Source organism: Dreissena polymorpha, chromosome 9, assembly GCF_020536995.1.
Source record: "Dreissena polymorpha isolate Duluth1 chromosome 9, UMN_Dpol_1.0, whole genome shotgun sequence".
Classification (NCBI taxonomy): domain Eukaryota; kingdom Metazoa; phylum Mollusca; class Bivalvia; order Myida; family Dreissenidae; genus Dreissena; species Dreissena polymorpha.
This window is the reverse complement of record NC_068363.1, coordinates 6,265,961-6,285,415: the sequence shown is the minus strand read 5'-3', so window position 1 is coordinate 6,285,415 and position 19,455 is coordinate 6,265,961. Positions and strand designations below refer to the sequence as shown.

Here is a 19,455-nt window from a genome sequence, read left to right as displayed (position 1 = left end):
TGTAAAAATCTTCAATTAGTTTAACTTTTAATTTCACAAACACTCAATGTACTTTGTCTACTCTTCATGGATATACATGTACTATCCTTAAGCCAACCAAGAAATAAATGGTTTATTCATTAAGCAAAAATCCGTAACCTAAATTTGCTTGGAACATACAACTGAATAAAGACCTGTTCCACAAAATTACATTAATTGGATTTGTCAAACATGTCCTTGGACTTTTCCAACTCTGAATGACGCACCTAAGCATAACAAAAAGGCATTTTCTGACTAGGTTATGGACAGAAATATACGCCCATTGTTAAACAATAGACCTCGTATCTAAGTTTTGTGAAGATAGGATGAAAAATAAACGATTAAAACGAGCTGAAACAGTGAATTTTGGCATTTCTAATATCTGCCAGTATCTACAAAAGGCAATAAGTGCCTCGCAGGATCTTGTATCCATCAGCAGGACCATGTATCCTTAAATAAGTGACACTTTCCCGCTCTGACAGTTTTCTAAAAAAATGTGTCGTCAGTTGAAGAAGAATTCATAATAATATTATTTGCCTTACTTGTAGTTATGATATAGAGGATATTTGTTGGATTCGGTGGATTATCGATTTTAATTCACGAGTGATCATAGAAAAAAATATTTTCACGAGTGACGCAGCCACGAGTGAAAATATATTTTTTCTATGATCAAGAGTGAATTAAAATCGATATTCCACCGAATCCAACACATTTTCTTTTTATTTTATGCTTTTTTTCACCGTTTATATACATTGATAAAGAGTTTAACCAAAGAATTTTGCTGGGATAATGACGTCATTTCGTTAAAAAAAATGACGTCATTTCACAGTAAACAGTGAAAATTATCGATAATTTTTACTGTTGGAAACAGTGAAATTATCAGTTTTTATTCACTGATATTTCTCTATAAACCACCGGAAAGCATAAAATAAAATTATAAAAGCCACTTTCTGAGGGAAAAGGGGCTTAAAGCATGTAGTTAAGGCTACCCTCTTACTCTGAAATGTATTCTTCACATTGCTTAAACAAGGAACACAGAGGGCAGTGTCAGTTTTATTACAAATTTATCTACAAATATACATATGCAAATGAGCATAAAATATACATGACATATTTACAAAGTAAAGCTGGCAAACTGTTCAAATATATAATATATCACTAACAATCAAACATTGATACTTATTCACTCTAAAATCTAATCTAACTGAGAATTATTACGTGAACATGAAGATAAAAGTTTTAACACTTCATTGAGATTAGATCTCAATCAAATTTGTTTATGATCATTTGTAAACCAGTCCAACCTACATGTATTTTCCCTCTTGCGTCAATCATGTTGCCAAAAACAAATACATGCTTTAATGAATCACTGATTGAAATCAAAAATGAAACAACAAGAAACCATCGAAGACAGGAACACTTTACATACAAGCATTCAGCCCCATTTTTCCAAAGCAAGGCTCATTCTCAGAAGTTAAGAGAAACAGAGACAACTCTTTCATACATAGTACATACACTTCAAATGTAATGAGTCACAGGTGAGCATAAATAAATAAGTGGACGGATTCCCTTCAGTTATAGATTTGAGAAAGTTATAAATTACATGTATTACCATAATACAGTGGTATTGCGATCATCAAAACAACAGATACTTTGGAAAGGTGAATATCTCTTGAAATGCATTATGTCTTGCAATAAACTGTGTATTTTTAAAAGCCCCACAGTGCTCTTTTTGGCTGATTGTATAGCCGTTATTAGGTCATAATCCCACTGCTTAAACGTATCCTTTCCCAAATCCTGTGCAACATATTCTAAAATGATGGACTATTTGATGTCTAAAAATAGAGATGATATGTCTAGAAATAAAGAATTTTGAAGTTGTAATATCCAGTTTACTGATATCTATATATATTTATGTTTGGAATTTACTGTTTGAACAAAATTTGTATCACACTTAGTTCATAATGCTAAATATGTGTCAAATATTCTTTCCCAATAAAAAGTAAATTGATGCTAAATTCCCAATGTAATGAGTATAGGTAATATTAAAACGTGATTAGAAAAAACCCCGTCTTAATTCAAAACTTTTTTCACAAAAGCCATTTTAAATGAGATAATAATTCAGGATTTTATAAATTATTATTACATGTCAATCAGTGGATGTGCGTAACCTGCTTTCCAAGATAACTGTGCAGTCCCCACAGGCTAATCTGAGACGACACTTGCCACCTAAACTGGATTTTTGTTTAAAAGAGACTTTCTTTAAACGAGAAGTAGCATAAAAGCAGACAGTGTCCTCCCTGACTAGCCTGTGCGGTCTGTGCAGGCTAATGTTGGATGTAACTATGCACATACATTAAGACTAGTTTTCTCAGAACTGGGCTCAATTAATAAATAAAATATCACAGCTATCTCTAGTCCCACATAACCCAACTGCATGTTGATTAAATTACAGATATGCCAAACAAGCCTAAATTCCTATTAACATTCAAGAAAACGTTACACATATATGAGCGAGCTTGCTTGACGACAACCAACCAGTATGGGGCTTGTGTTAATGTCTATCACGGGTGAGATCTAGGCCTAGTACCATGAACTAACTTAAGTCAATATTCTGACTCAACTTTGTATCTGCTAGATTGTTTAGATGAGTTTGACCGTCATGCCCAATGTGGTATTCACAGAAGCTTGTGTGAGTTTTGAGTGCAACTTAACCCTTTCACCCACAAGAAGCAAAGTGAAAATGGCTTTTGCGACCAGCATAAAACCAGAACAGCCCGGAACAGCCTAAGGGTGAATCGCAGTGTGTTCAGGCTTTATGCTATTTGATGCTCATCACTAACAAAGGCTTGGAAATGAAGCCTTTAAAACTTGAATTTAGTAAGAAAGGTATTTAATCAAATGTAACTTTGTATGGGACTACAAATGTGTCAAATACGTATCTAAGTGGTAACGGGTTAACCCTGAGTTTGAAGAGGAATATGTGCATATTCTTGTAGCTGAGATATGAGATTGTGACCTTAGAGACATGCTAATTACTCAGCTGAGTGAATACTCAAACCTCTTGAATGTTCATGATACTAGGGCCAAGTTTCCCACCTAGCTGGCCTTAATCTCCTCCCTCCATGCCTTGGCCACCATCGTGTTGACCAGCTGGTTCTGATAGATGAACACCTTGATCCTGTCAAAGATGAACAGGAATATCAGCAGCACTGACACGTACTGCACCCAGCCCCACTTGATGAGGTACCAGAAGCCTGGAATGTACGTGAAACCTTCCTCCGGGTAGGATATCCGGGCACTCACAATGAAGGGCTGGCCCTTGCCACGACCCGTACTCCATGCCGTGTAGGGGGCGTGAAGATAGGTTGTTAGGTTACGTTCCACATAGTTCTGGAAGATGGTTGGCAGGTGGAAGTCTTCCGCGTAGATGCTCGAGGAATCAATGATGGACGTCTGCAAATTAAACATGTTTTTTGTTTTGTTTTTAAACACCAAAAACACATGTAATGTATCCAACAAATATCTATAGTTATATATAATATTAGTGATTGACAGACAAAGAATACAGTTTAGTCAAGAATCTTGTAAACTTTACAGTTACAAGTTACTATTATTATAGTTGTGTGTTGAAAATCATATACAAAATACATTAAACAAGAGGGCCTGAAAGGCCCAAAATCGCTCACCTGAGATACTAAGGAACTACATTAGTTTCGAACATGCCCAATATATCATTGTAAAAATCTTCCAACCTAGTATATAGGCAATAAATGTGGCATCTAGAGTGTTAATAAAGTTTCACTATAGCCATATTAGGAAATATGCCCCGCCCCCTGCCGGCCATGTTTTCCAAGCAACCGTGACCATTTTCCAACTAATCCAAGATATTATTGAGACGAATCTTCTGACCAAATTTCATGAAGATCGGGCAATAATTGTGGCCTCTAGAAAAATACAACAATCATCAAATTTAAATTCTTAGTTTGAGACAATAGCATTAAACAATTCCCATTCACTGTCAAAGGATTCTAAATTATTGTGTGAGATATTTTTCTCATGTTATCATATTCATATTTAGTGCATTATTTTGCAAACAAAAATGTTATGTTTTAAAATTAAGATGTTTTATATGAGATGTTTTATAGGAGATTTTAAACATGTTTGCCCACCCCCCCTTCCCCTAACATGCAAAAATGTTGTCTACGTCATCAATTATTTAGATGTTGTTGTTGTTTTTTTAATTTCTGTCACTGTGACCTTTACCTTTGATCTATTGCTTTGAAAATGGTTAGGGTACATGTTTTGTCAAGACTAAGCAATAGACTAATTTTTATGATCCTATGTTTTCTAGATCATATTTGAGAACAATATTCATCTTTGACTGGTACTCACATTGTATCTGTTAAAAGTGCCCGTGTATTTGACTGGTTCTCACATTGTATCTTTTATCATTGCCAGTGTGTTTGACTGGTACTCAAGTGTATCTGTTGCCAGTGCCAGTGTGTTTGACTGGTTCTCACATTGTATCTGTTATCAGTGCCAGTGTGTTTGACTGCTACTCAGATTGTATCTGTTATCGGTGCCAGTGTGTTTTACTGGTTCTCACATTATATCTGTTATCGGTGCCAGTGTGTTTGGCTGGTTCTCACATTGTATCTATTATCGGTGCCGGTGTTTTTGACTGATATCTGTTATCGGTGCCGGTGTGTTTGACTGATACTCAGATTGTATCTGTTATTGGTGCCAGTGTGTTTGACTGGTTATCACACTGTATCTGTTATCGGTGCCGGTGTATTTGACTGATACTCAGATCGTATCTGTTATCGGTGCCTTTGTGTTTGACTGATACTCAGATTGTATCTGTTATCAGTGCCAGTGTGTTTGACTGATACTCAGATTGTATCTGTTATCAGTGCCAGTGTGTTTGACTGATACTCAGATTGTATCTGTTATCAGTGCCGGTGTATTTGACTGATACTCAGATTGTATCTGTTATCAGTGCCAGTGTGTTTGATTGACACTCACATTGCATCTGTTATCTGTGCCAGTGTGTTTGACTGATACTCAGATTGTATCTGTTATTGGTGCCAGTGTGTTTGACTGATACTCAGATTGTATCTGTTATTGGTGCCAGTGTGTTTGACTGATACTCAGATTGTATCTGTTATCTGTGCCAGTGTGTTTGGCTGGTTCTCACATTGTATCTGTTATCGGTGCCGTTGTGTTTGACTGATATTCAGATTGTATCTGTTATCGGTGCCGTTGTGCTGGACTTATACTCAGATTGTATCTGTTATCAGTGTCAGTGTGTTTGACTGATATTCACATTGTATCTGTTATTGGTCCCAGTGTGTTTGACTGATACTCAGATTGTATCTGTTATCGGTGATGTTATGTTGAACTTATACTCAGATTTTATCTGTTATCGGTGCTGGTGTGTTTGACTGATACTCAGATTGTATTTGTTATCGGTGATGTTATGTTGAACTTATACTCAGATTTTATCTGTTATTGGTGCCAGTGTATTTGACTGATACTCAGATTGTATTTGTTATTGGTGCCAGTGTGTTTGACTGATACTCAGATTGTATCTGTTATCAGTGCCAGTGTGTTTGATTGACACTCACATTGTATCTGTTATCGGTGCCAGTGTGTTTGACTGATACTCAGATTGTATCTGTTATTGGTGCCAGTGTGTTTCACTGATACTCAGATTGTATCTGTTATTGGTCCCAGTGTGTTTGACTGATACTCAGATTGTATCTGTTATCGGTGATGTTATGTTGAACTTATACTCAGATTTTATCTGTTATTGGTGCCAGTGTATTTGACTGATACTCAGATTGTATCTGTTATCAGTGCCAGTGTGTTTGATTGACACTCACATTGTATCTGTTATCGGTGCCAGTGTGTTTGACTGATACTCAGATTGTATCTGTTATTGGTGCCAGTGTGTTTCACTGATACTCAGATTGTATCTGTTATTGGTTCCAGTGTGTGTGACTGATACTCAGATTGTATCTGTTATCGGTGCCAGTGTGTTTGACTGGTTCTCACAATGTATCTGTTATCAGTGCAAATGCCTTTGACAGGTACTCACATTGTATCTGTTATCGAAGCCAGTGTGTTTGACTGATACTTACATTGTATTTGTTATCAGTGCAAGTGTGTTTGACTAGTTCTCACATTGTATCTGTTATGAGTGTCATTGTGTTTGACAGGTACTCACATTGTATCTGTCATCAGTGCCAGTGTGTTTGAGTGGCTCCTTCTGGTTGAAGCGTAGTTCCCCGACCACATCGTATCTAGCACCACCCTTTGGGCTGTCATGGTTGAGGTAACCCATTCCTTCCATGGTCAGAGTGGAGAATTGCTGCAAAGCAAAACAAGAGCTTAGTCAACAAGATGTGTTTGTGAAACACAATGTCCCCCTATATGACGTTTGACCTTGTAGGATGACCTTGACCATGACCTTCACTTCTCAAAATGTGCAGCTCCATGAGATACACATGCATTTCAAATATAAAATTGCTAGCTTCAATATTGCAGAAGTGACATTACATGAGCAATTTTGACCCTAATATTTGACCTTGAAGGATGACCTTGACCTTTCACCACTAAAAATGTGCAGCTCCATGAGATACACATGCATGCCAAATATCAAAATGCTATCTTCAATATTGCAAAAGTATTCATAAAATAAGCGATTTGGCCACATATATTTGACCTCTGACCTTGAAGGATGACCTTGACCTTTCACCACTCAAAATGTGCAGCTCCATGAGATACACATGCATGCCAAATATCAAGTTGCTATCTTAAATATTGCAAAAATACTCATAAAATGAGCGATTTTGGCCACATATATTTGACATCTGACCTTGAAGGATGACCTTGACCTTTCACCACTCAAAATGTGCAGCTCCATGAGATACACATGCATGCCAAATATCAAGTTGCTATCTTGAATATTGAAATACTGCAAAAGTGTACATTAAATGAGCGATTTTGACCCATATATTTGACCTTTGACCTTGAAGGATGACCTTGACCTTTCACCACTCAAAATGTGCAGCTCCATGAGATACATATGCATGCCAAATATCAAGTTGCTATCTTCAATATTGCAAAAGTTATTGCAAATGTTAAAGTTGGCGCAAACCAACCAACCAACAGACCAACAGACCAACCAACAGACCAACAGACAGGGCAAAAACAAAATGTCCCCCACTACTATAGTGGGGGACATAAAAACTTGACTAAATATAACAAGAGCTGTCACCATAGGATGACTTATGCCCCCTATAAAAGCTTGATAGAAGTTATGAGCTTTTTTTTAAACCTAAACGCAGATTTTGAAACCTAAACGCGGACCCTAAGTTCAAGGTCAAGGTTACAGGGGTCGAAATTTGTGTGCGTATGGAAAGGCCTTGTCCATATACACATGCATACCAAATATGAAGGTTATATCTCTAGGGACATAGAAGTTATGAGCATTTTTCGAAACCTACACGCAGATTTCGAAACCTAAACGCGGACCCAAAGTTCAAGGTCAAGGTCACAGGGGTAAAAAAATGTGTGCGTATGGAAAGGCCTTGTCCATATACACATGCATACCAAATATGAAGGTTATATCTCAAGGGACATAGAAGTTATGCGCATTTTTCGAAACCTAAATGCAAAGTGTGACGGAAAGACGGACAGACAGACGGACAGACAGAGGGAGGGACAGACAGACAGAGGGAGGGACAGACAGACGGACATACAGACGGACAGTCGATCACTATATGCCCCCTTTTCTTCGAAAGGGGGCATAAAAAAACCTGTTCTAGGAAAACTGGGCGTAATAAATGTGCTTTAGTGCCTTCCCAGATAAGCCTGTTCAGTCTATATAAATTTGATTCAACTCCAGAGAAATTATATAATTATCTCTGCTTTTTATTCCATTTTCGACATTCCAACTCATGAATTATATAAATCATTAAAAAAATATCAAACATAAATCGCTACTAGACCCATATATATATATATATATATATATATATATATATATATATATATACGAGGGCAATAAAAACAAGAGGGCCATGATGGCCCTGTATCGCTCCACTGCTGAAAAAAGGCTGAAACAAATATTCTGGGCATGTGCAAATACTTAAATATAGGCCCTATTTAAGCACATGTACACTTTTGTGGCCCCCTGGGCTGGGTCAAATTTAACCCCAGGGGCATAATTTGAGTAACCTGTGTAGAGGACTACTATATCTCACTAAATACAAAATGTGGTAGCCCTAGGTCCTAGAGTTAAGGACAAGAATATTTTTAGTTTTCCCAAAATAAGCAAGATATAAGCATATATAATGTTCAATTTTGTGACCCGCAGGTCAGGGTCAAATTCGACCCAAAGGGCATAATTTGAACAAACTTGGTAGAGGACTATAAGATATTACTGCATACCAAATTTGGTAGCCATAGTCCGAATGGTATTCGACAAGAAGATTTTTAAAGATTTCACAAAATAGGCGCTTTATAAGCGTTTGTTCAATTTTGTGACCCCCTGGGGCAGGCTCAAAGTTGAACCCAGAGGCATTACTTGAACAAATTTGGTAGAGGACTATTAGATTCACTACATACCAAATTTGGTAGCCCTAGGTCCAATGGTTATGGACAATAATTTTTTAAGTTTTCACAAAATAGGCCCCATATCAGCGTATGTTCAGTTTTGTGATCCCCGGGCAGGGTAAAATTTGACCCAAGGGGCATAATTTGAACAAACTTGGTAGAGAACTATAAGATGTCACTACATACCAAATTGGGTAGCCCTATGCCTTATGGATAAGGACAAGAGTATTTTTAAAGTTTTCACAAAATAGGCACTATATAAGCATATCATCGATTTTGTGGCTCCCAGGGCAGGGTCAAATTTGACCCCTGGGGCATAATGTGAAAAAACTAAGTAGAGGACTTTACAATGTCACTACATACCAAATTGTGTAGCCCTTGGCCAAATGATTATGGACAAGATTTTTTTAAGTTTTCACAAAATAGGCATTATATAAGCATATGTTCAATTTTGTGACCCCCAGGGCAGGGTCAAATTTCACCCCAGGGATAAAATTTGAACAAATTTGGAAGAGGACTATTAGATGTCACTACATACCAAATTTGATAGCCCTAGGCCGGATGGTTATGGACAAGAGAATTTTTTAAGTTTTCACAAAATAAGCCTTATATAAGCATACCGTAATTACTCTATGTTTTCGGACACTTAAAAATAATTAAATTTTTTCGTGTCCGAAAACATAGATACCAAAAATATTCACAAAATACCTGTGTTCTAAAACTTAAGAGTCAAAAATTGAAGTGTCCGAACATAGCGTCAATTGTATCAACGAATACCGGTAATAGCAAGTGCTTGTAAAATACCATGCCGTACAGTATAAATTACAGTTATATATGTTTGCACTGCATTTTAAATAATTTAAAATGCTTAATTTATTTGACAGACAATTACTACAAGATTGTACTTTGACCAACGAGTTCAAAGATGAGCATATGATGTACCGATACTCGCTAGTATGAACCTGTAATTAACGCAATACAAAAAAACACAATGAATTCTTTGTTTATTCATTTCCGATAGTTGTTGTCTAACACCTTCCATTGTTCGTCAAACTTGCAATAGCGTGCATCACACTTTGAAGCGTTTAGTATTTGTCAAAGTTATTTTACTTGGAAGGGGTAGTACCATTGCGGTAGATAATTGAAGTGTTAATTGGCACTACCCCTGGTAATTGTCATTACGCTTATTCTATCGGGCGAAACCATTGTTTAATACCAGTTTACAAGGTTATTTACCCAATAACGCAAATGTAATGGTCCATTGCTCTCAGGCATGCACCTGCCATGTTTTATGATGTTAATCTGGTTGTAAAACCCCATGATCCAAGTGTCATTAGATATTGAAAACAGGACCTAAATTTGGTAAAATAGCTCTGAAAAATCTACTGTCCGAAAACTTAGAGACATTAATTATGGACGAAAACGCGTGTGTCCGGAATTTAAGAGTCACGAAAAATAATTATTTTTGTTAAAAAAAGGGTGTTCGAAACCTTAGAGTGTCCGAAAACATAGAGTAATTACGGTATGTTCAATTTTGTGAGCCCCCAGGGCAGGGTCAAATTTGACCCCAGAGGCATAATTTGAACAAACTTGGTAGAGGACTATAAGATGTCACAACATACCAAATTTGGTAGCCCTAGGCCCAATGGTTATGGACAATAATTTTTAAAGTTTTCACAAAATAAGCCCTTAATTAGCATATATTCAATTTTGTGACCCCTGTGCAGTTTCAAATTTGATCCCATGGCCCATGGGGCATAATTTGAACAAACTAAGAAGAGAACTATTACATGTCACTACATACCAAATTTGGTAGCCCTATGCAATATGGTTATGGACAAGTAGATTTTGAAGTTTTCACCAAAAAGGCCTTATATAAGCATATGTTCAATTTTGTGACCCTCGGGGCAGGGTCAAACTTGAACCCAGGGGCATAATTTGAACAAACTTGGTAGAGGACTATAAGATGCCTCTACATACCAAATTTGGTAGCCCTAGGACCAATGGTTATGGACAAAAAGATTAGTAAAGTTTTCACAAAATAGACCCTACATAAGCATATGTTCAATTTTGTGACCCCCGGGGCAGGGTCAAATTTGACCCCAGGGGCATAATTTGAACAAATTTGGTAGAGGACTATTAGATGTCTCTACATACCAAATTTGATAGCCCTAGGCCCAATGGTTATGGAAGAGTAGATTTTGAAAGTTTTCACAAAATAGGCCTTATATAAGCAAATTTTCAATTTTGTGACCCCCAGGGCAGGGTCAAATTTGGCCCAAGGGGCATAATTTGAACAAATTTGAAAGAGGTTCACCCTAGGAACTTTCCTGAGAAATTTCATCAGAATTGGACCAGAAGTTTAGGAGGAGATGTTGAAAGAAAAAGTTAAAACACGGACGCACGGACGCACACACGACGGACACAGGACCATGACATAAGCCCCGCTGGCCTCTGGCCAGTGAAGCTAAAAATCAAAATTGTGTAGCCTATCTGGAACACTGATAGGGAGCTGATAAACAATTTTTTATTATCTACAAAGACACAATATTTCAAAACTAGAGTGTTAACAAGGTTTCACTATGGCCATATAAGCAAAACTGCCCGGCTTCCTGGTGGCCATATTTTTCAACAGACAGGAACCATTTTCAAACTCCGCCTAGCTATCATAAGAACAAATGTTCTGACCAAGTTTCATGAAGATTGGACAATAAATGTGACTCCTACAGTGTTAACTAGGTCTTACTATAGCCATATAAAAAATACTGCCCCGCCCCCTGGCAGCCATTTTTTCAATGAACAGGAACCATTTAAGACCTCAGCTGAGATATCGTTGAGGCAAATGTTATGACCAAGTTTCATGAAGATTGGACTAAAAATAAGACTTCTGGAGTGTTAACAAGGTTTTACTATAGCAATATAAGGAAAACTGCCCCACCCCCTAGCAGCTATGTTTTTCAACAAACTGGAACCATTTTAGAACTCAGCCGAGATATTATTAGAACAAATGTTATGACCAAGCTTCATGAAGATTGGACTAAAAATAAGACTTCTAGATTGTTAACAATGTTTTAAAATAGCCATATAAGGAAAACTGCCCCGCCCCCTGGCGGCCATGTTTTTCAACTGACCAGAACCATTTTGGAACTCAGATGAGATATTATTGGGACAAATGTTCTCAAAAAGTATGATGAAGATTGGACAATAAATGTGACTTCTAACTTGTAAGAAGCTTTTTCTTAAATTTGGCCTAGTGACCTAGTTTTTGTTCTCAAGTGACCCAGTTTCGAACTCGACCAAGATATCATTGGGATAAATCTTCTGACTAAGTTTCATGAAGATCCGACAATAAATGTGGCCTCTAGAATGTTTAAAAGGCAAAATGTTGATGATGAACAACTGACAACGGACAAAAGGTGATCCCAAAAACCCACCATGAGCACGTTGTGCTCACGTGCACGTTGTGCTCAGGTGAGCTTAAAATAATGTCAGTCTGACCTTGACCTTTGATTTGTTTATTTGATAATCCTTAGGAGTCATCCTTTGTCAAGAATATCCAGCATGCTTATGTATCCAATCATTCTAGACATTGTGTGAGGATATATTTCATGTAACAAGCCCATGTGACCTTAATCTTTGATCAGTTGACTTCAAATAAACTGGCACCTGTCTATCATCCCTTGTAACCAACATAGCAATGTAGATGATCATTTGTTAAAGTTCTCAACATATTGTGCTCAAGCCAATTCATGATTCAAACACCTGTGACCTTCACCTTTGACCTGATGACCTAAAACCTCATAGGCATCTTCCATTCCATCTAGTATCCACTACACTGTAAATCCAATATAACACACTCTGTAATAACGCTGAATTCAATATAATGCAGGTCCTTCCATTTCGGTCTAGAGTGTTTTCTTAAAATAAAAATATGGCAACTTCAGATATGCTGATTGCATAATGGCTCAATTACGGAGGAAACCTGGTGGCTCGAATTTCCCGTTGGCTCAAACTCTCCTCAAATGAGTAACTTTGCAGATTAAGTATGATTATCTATTGTTTGGTGCAACACAGGTGTGAAGATAGCATGTGTTTTACACTCTTTTGCTGTTTATATGTTTGTGCTATCATCCTTTTGAATTATTGACAGCTTCTGTGTGTGCTATTGATCTTTTGAATTATTGACAGCTTTGACAAGTTTTACCATACATGTTTCACTTCATTGTTATTTGTTGACAATTTGAATTTAAATATTGTCTGCTAAAATGCAATTGTGTTTTGTTCTGAGAAAACTGGGTTTAATTCATGTGCGTAAAGTATCGTCCCAGATTAGGCTGTGCAGTCCGCACAGGCTAATCAGGGACGACACTTTCTGCTTAAACTTGATTTTCAGTAAGAAGGGACTTCCTTCAAACTAAAAATACCATAAAAGTGGAAAGTGTCGTCCCTGATTAGCCTGTGTGGACTGCACAGGTTAATCTGGGACGACACTTTACGCACATGAATTAAGCCCAGTTTTCTCAGAACAAGACACAATTGAAAACGAAAATAGGCACAAATAAACTAAATAAGTAATCAAGACAATATGTTCATTCCAAAAGCATGGCATTGTTTACAGAAATTCACTTTTATTTTCGAGCGATTTTCAGGAAGTCCCCAGGAATCAGGTGTTTTGCATGAGTGAGTATGATGCAATAAAACATAGCTTTGTATCTTATTGCATTCAACCTTAACTTACACTTACTCATCCATTGGTTGTTACAATTAAATCTGAACAATACCCATAAAATCACTGCCCCATAATGCACTGTGCGCTTTGCTCTTCTGAAAAATAGCGTATGTTTGTGTTTATGAAATTCTTTCACACATTTTTGTCATAAATGGTCAGAATATGTTTGCTTAAATTGATGTACTAATAAATTATATAGGATTATTGGATATATATGCACATTTGAAAAGCAGTATGATATACAGTTATCGATACAGGAGTGTTAATACGCATGTATGGACTATTGGTGAATAAAAAAACAACCTGATAATAGTTTATGAATGGATGAGATCAGAACTTATAATGTAAATATGTTTATAAGCATTGTGGCTTGGACCCCATCATCCTCGTTATATTGGAGTTACAGTGTATATCTATTTGCATGATCCATGGTCAAAGTCTTCTTATGATATTTTGTGGAAAATAACCTCCTTTTTTCAAGTTTCTGCAACTTTGACCTGCACTTCACAATCAAAAGTTGTCATTCATGTAACCACCACACCAATTTACATTTTTGTAAGTTAACGCGTGCTCTATATATAATGCAGAAAATAAATTCTAGATACATGTGACCTTTATTCTCGTGACCTCAAAATCTAACTATGTCTACCCTTGACCTTTAACCTCTTAATCAAAAGGTGTCCTTCTTTCCTCCCAAGTAACCAACATACCGATTTGAAATGATGTAGGTCAAAGTGTTCTCTACATATCAAGAGAACACATAAGGTCGACAGACAGATAGACCTATGGACTGACACGCAGAGATACAACTGCTTCTTCTAAAGGGGCTTAATATATATTTCTTTGTTTCCCCCTATATTTTCTTTTCAAAATGGTCAGTATGCAAATCAATACCTGTTTGACCCTTGTTCTTGGGAAACATAAAATGTTGTCCCAGATTAGCCTTTGCAGTCCGCACATGCTAATCAGGAACGACATTTTCTGCTTTTAAGCACAGGCTAATCTGGAACAAAACTGTACCCACATGCATTAAGCCTTGTTTTCTCAGAGTGCAGCTCATTTCGAGATTAGCTTACTTACATAGAGCTTGTAGTCAAAGAAGAGCAGCAGCTTCATCCCCAGGATGTTTTCAGTGTCGGCCAGGGGCAGCTCCAGGGTGAAGGTCAAGAGGTCAGCACGACCATCTCCATTACTGTCCTCCTCACGGGACTGACAACACACAAACATAATATTATAAGCAAGATAAGCAAATACAGACACAATGGACAGCTTGGTAGTTTTTTTCTACTATTGTTAACTGTTTTGCAGTCATATCTTGGTCATCAGTTACTCACACTTTTCCTGTGTTTGATGGTTAAGTGCACATACTAATGCCAGTAACTAACAAATTAAATCGACAAAGAAATCATTCCATGACCAATCAACACACAAGTTTATTAAACGGATTAATATACAATGTTGCATGTATTTCACTGACTTTGCTTGTTTGCTTGTTTATTCTATATAAATTGTATGACCCCCAGTTTGTGGCCAATTTTGCCACCCAGGGGTAAATTTTCATTAGGTATGTAGAGGACCACTTTGCAATATTACATGAAAAATATTTAAAATTTTAGCTAACCATTTGTTAAATATATTTTTAACTCTGGCTACCTACGTACACATCGGATTTCAACAATTTGAGAAAATTTGTAATAGCCAAATATCAACCATGTGAAGTTTGGTGAAAACCTGCCAAAAGTAATAGGAGATGTCTTTAAAACTAAAATGTTCTTTAAGCCTAAGGATAGCTTAAAATCAAAGTCTGCACATAATCAGGGTTTTTTTTGGCCCGATTTTATAGCCACATATAGCTATATATGTGTATTTTATCTCAATTTTAATTCAATTACATCTAACAAAGTATTATATGATTTTGTTCTTTTAATTTGAATGATTATAAAGGGTTATATCAAATTTAGTATTTCCCTAATCAGTGGACTTTTCGTGTGGAAAGAAGGCTAATGAATTTATTTTCCCAATTTCATGAAAATGCTGATAAAATTCCCAATTCCAAAGCCATGGGCTATCTTCCCAAAAAGTGGAAAAAAAACCTGCATAATAGACATAACTTTTCTACAACAAACATACATCAAGGACCTATTTACTTTTCGAAAATTAATGTTCATCATTGTGTTCATAATCATAAGGGATGATTGTTAAACATGAATGCAACCCCACCCCAAGAAACAAAATAAAATAGGTACCATTTTTTAATGATGTCTCTCCCCTTCAATTTCAAATCAACAAGAAATATTAATAAACATATTGTTTGATATATTAATTAAACATGAACAGGTTACAGTGTGGACAAGCTATATTATGGCTAATTTTTGCAATAGACTCTAATGGCAAAGTTATTGTTGAGACAGGACATTTTGAAAAACATTATGATGCACAGATAGACAGTGCCACTGCTATATGCTGATTTTTTCGAAGGATGACATAAAAAACACAAAAGATGCAAGTTAGACTGTTACACATTCATCTGTACCACACAATTGCCTATTAAGTTACTCACAGTTATGAGTGGCACGTAACTGGTCTACCGTCTATTACTGTTATGAGCTGCACACATACATTACCCTATGGTTTATGACGGTACTCACAGTTATGAGGGGCACACGTAGATGGTTCTGCTGCAGGGTATTGTATGTCTGGAAGGTGCTGTACGTGACGTAGTTCCCATCCCCCTCCAGCTCGGCTACCATCAGCAACTCATTCTTGAACCGAACATCTGGGTACTCACGGTACGTGTCTGTCTTCTTCCAGAAACCTGTAGCCAGGATTAGAGCCTTGTTCTGGGAGAACCTGGTCTCATGCATGTGTGTAAAGTGTCCTCCAAGATTAGCCTGCACAGTCTGCACAGGCTGATCAGGGATGACACTTTCTGCATATACTAGATTTTTATATAGAAGAGATAACTTTTAAACAAACAAGAGCTGTGTTTGTAAAACACAATGCCCCCTACTGCACTTCGAAGACCACAGCAGCTATTTTAGAGAAAATAAAGGTCACATTGACCTTGACCTTTGACCTAGTGACCTCAAACCATGTGTGATTGTAGATCTCAATAATATGCATGCATGCATGAAGTTTTAAGAACATATACCCAAGAGTTTTATGAGCAAGGTTAAAGTTTTGGGACAGACACCCACATACTATGACAGACAGACAGACAGGCCAAAAACAGTATACCTCCTGATCATTCGATCTGGGGACATATAAATTCCATAACAGCTTGAAGTGTCGTCCATGATAAACCTCTATGGACTGAACAGGCTAATCTGTGGTAACACTTAACGCACATACTTGGTTCATTAAGCCCAGTTCTCCAAATAAGCTTATAATTACTGGTACAAGCACAGCAATAATGGCAAAACTTTTCACAATACCCGGTAGTCCTTCAGCCAAATTCTGGCAAGACAATATATAACACATATAAAAACCTTTATTTAATAATGTTTTAATAATATATTAAATAATGAAAGAGTATAGAGTAGGTATTTTTTCATTTCTTCTAAAGTCTGGTCCATTTATTTTTTGTGTTTTAAACAGTCTTTATTGACAGCTGCTGACTCTAAATGACAACCCTGTTCCAAATTGGAGGAGCCAATTGTTGGGCTAAATGTGAGATTGCCAACGGTGTTCCAGTGCAAATATATCACAATCATGTGTACAGCACTGCTATATAATGTTTCCATAATTTGCATTTTGCATGTTTCATATACATGTACACAACATCAATTCTGCAAAAGAGTGAAAGCACTCACATCAATTAATGACGTTATGAACTTGTAAATGCACACTACATGAATTATGCATATAAATACATTAAATGATTGTCTCTGCTTACAATACATGCTAATGGGACCCTGCATTTATAAAAAAAAAATTGTAAAGAGTGTGCATAGCAAAGTAAAATTGCACATGTCTGCCTAATGCTCGATTCTCATTTTGTTTAATGAGTATACGGTGCAATAATTGTTTCAATTATTAATTATCGTAAAAACCATAATGATAAAGATACAACTTGTGTTTAAAAAAAAAAATTACATGTAGAAATAAATGTTTTGATAAAACTGTATTATGCATAAAAAGCACAATTTCCATGAGGATTACACTTGGCTTTCCTCATAAGTCTCCCAGGTATCTGTCCACGATTTTTTCTTGGAGGAGCACACATTATGTATGGATTAGTGTGGTTGGCATAAAAAAGCCACTGAAATTATCAAGCCACTGAAATTATCAATAGATACTGACATGCATGATTAATTCACAACCGCACACATCTTTGTTGCCTTGGGGCCATACTCTGATACAAATTACTAGTCAGCTTAGTAGTTTATTCAAGGGGCAATAAAGATGTTAAAAATAAGAGCACGTGGTGGCTTATGCCTTTGAAAAGGGCGTCGTGGCGCAGCACCACGCAAAAAGGCTTGGGAAAAACACAACCTGGATTCCAGTTGACAAGTTTACATAAAAAACGCCTTTAGGAGTTGAAACTCCCAGCAAACCGGAGGGTAAATAGAAATGGACAATAGCTGGGAGTCGGATAATTGCAACAACTATGTACCAGAAATTCCAAATATGAGACAATTTTCAATTCAGAACAACCCATATATGCTATAGTCTGGTTGAGTCGTGGGTAATTTTCATAAAGTTGTTACATCACAAATATTTTATAAATATATGACCATGAATCATTATGAAAATAATAATAAACCTTTCTTGTTTAAGATTTGTTGCTTTTTTCCAAATGTTTATCGTCTTTTATCATCAAAATAATCAACTGTGTTGATAGTGTAATACTTCCATCATGAAAATAAGCTTCCGGTTGATTCGTGGGTTCTGATTGGCTGCCAGAATTTCAAGATTTGCATATTATAAATAGCCTTTAAACTGACCTTGCAGGACAGGTTAATTTCTTGTGAAAAAATATCAACAGCCGATGTAGCATGGTAAATACTTCTAAATAAACAATTTTGTGTTACTTTGAAACACCATTTGAACAGTACATAAATGAGGAAATATTTCATACCGACCTATCAAGTTATGATGAATTACACTATTTACTCGTTTTTGACAAATTTTTTATCGGAAAAAATGGTGACCGTGTCAAAACATTTTTCGGTAACGAACTGCATCATGTGCGAACATTCTATCGCGAGATTTCAGGCGATTTCCATACCCACGAATCAAACAGAACCCACGACTCAACCAGTAACAACCGTACCTTAAATTTAGGCTCAAGTCAAAGTTATTGTTTTGTTTTACTACAGAATAATTCAGAAATTAAGAGGCCCGTCAAATAGTAAAATAAAATATATTATTGAATGTTAACCAAGAGGCACATTTGAATTTTAAATAGATAAATGTTCTTGTATATTATATTACTTATTTCCCCACCCACTTATTACCAATGAAAACGGTTCAAGATTCAACTTGTTTTGTCGTACAAATGCGTTTTTCGACATGACAGAATGTATCTTACCCTGGCTTCTGTATACAATAAATAGAGGTGGTATAAAGGTGAGGAAAAGTGTGAAAATGAGGATGATCGAAGCGCCGGACCAGAGTGTGGTACGGTATCTTCTCAGTTCGGGGTGCGAGAAGACTTCGTAGACCGCCATTTTCAAACAAATAACAACTTCCGTCAATAAGGTTACACATAACTTTATCCAACAGAGCTTACAAGTGGTGAACAATAACAATAATTTATCCAGGGACCTATACAAACAATGGGTTTGTTTGTATAGGTCCCTGATGTATCTTCTGATATTTTTAGTTTATTTATTTTTTTTTTTAAATGCTACAGTGGTTTGGTTTGTGCTGCGTTGATGCAGTGATAATGAGGTTCAGTTGGCTCTGAAGCCGTTTTAAACCCACCATGCTAAAATACATCGACCGTCGCAATGCAATTGTCTCAGTTTTAACCATTATGTTTCTGGTAGTTTTTCTTTTGCAAAAGTATTGAAAAAATAAGGATTTCTCCCCTGATATATTTTCTTAGGTTTCCACTTCATACTATCGCCACAGCTTTT

General features: G+C 36.6%; 1 protein-coding gene across 1 annotated transcript; it reads right to left on the bottom strand.

Moving 5' to 3' along the window:
• Window positions 1–1,058: 1,058 nt before the first annotated feature.
• LOC127845500 (transmembrane protein 231-like) lies at window positions 1,059–19,060 on the bottom strand. The gene is made up of 5 exons (XM_052376476.1): window positions 18,906–19,060; window positions 16,021–16,187; window positions 14,453–14,581; window positions 6,251–6,394; window positions 1,059–3,474 (listed from the first exon to the last, which is right to left on the bottom strand). Exons 1-5 carry the CDS (start codon window positions 19,042–19,044, stop codon window positions 3,118–3,120), a joined length of 936 nt encoding a protein of 311 aa, XP_052232436.1. The 5' UTR covers window positions 19,045–19,060; the 3' UTR covers window positions 1,059–3,117.
• Between the last annotated feature and the right edge of the window lie 395 nt (window positions 19,061–19,455).

Excerpts from the sequence above, each read along its gene's own strand:
- LOC127845500 (XM_052376476.1), bottom strand. The coding sequence starts at position 19,044 with ATGGCGGTCTACGAAGTCTTCTCGCACCCCGAACTGAGAAGATACCGT. Across the intron at positions 16,188-18,905 it reads TATTGTATACAGAAGCCAGG|GTTTCTGGAAGAAGACAGAC; the intron begins GTAAGATACATT and ends TCCTGGCTACAG. Across the intron at positions 6,395-14,452 it reads TCTTTGACTACAAGCTCTAT|CAATTCTCCACTCTGACCAT; the intron begins GTAAGTAAGCTA and ends TTTGCTTTGCAG.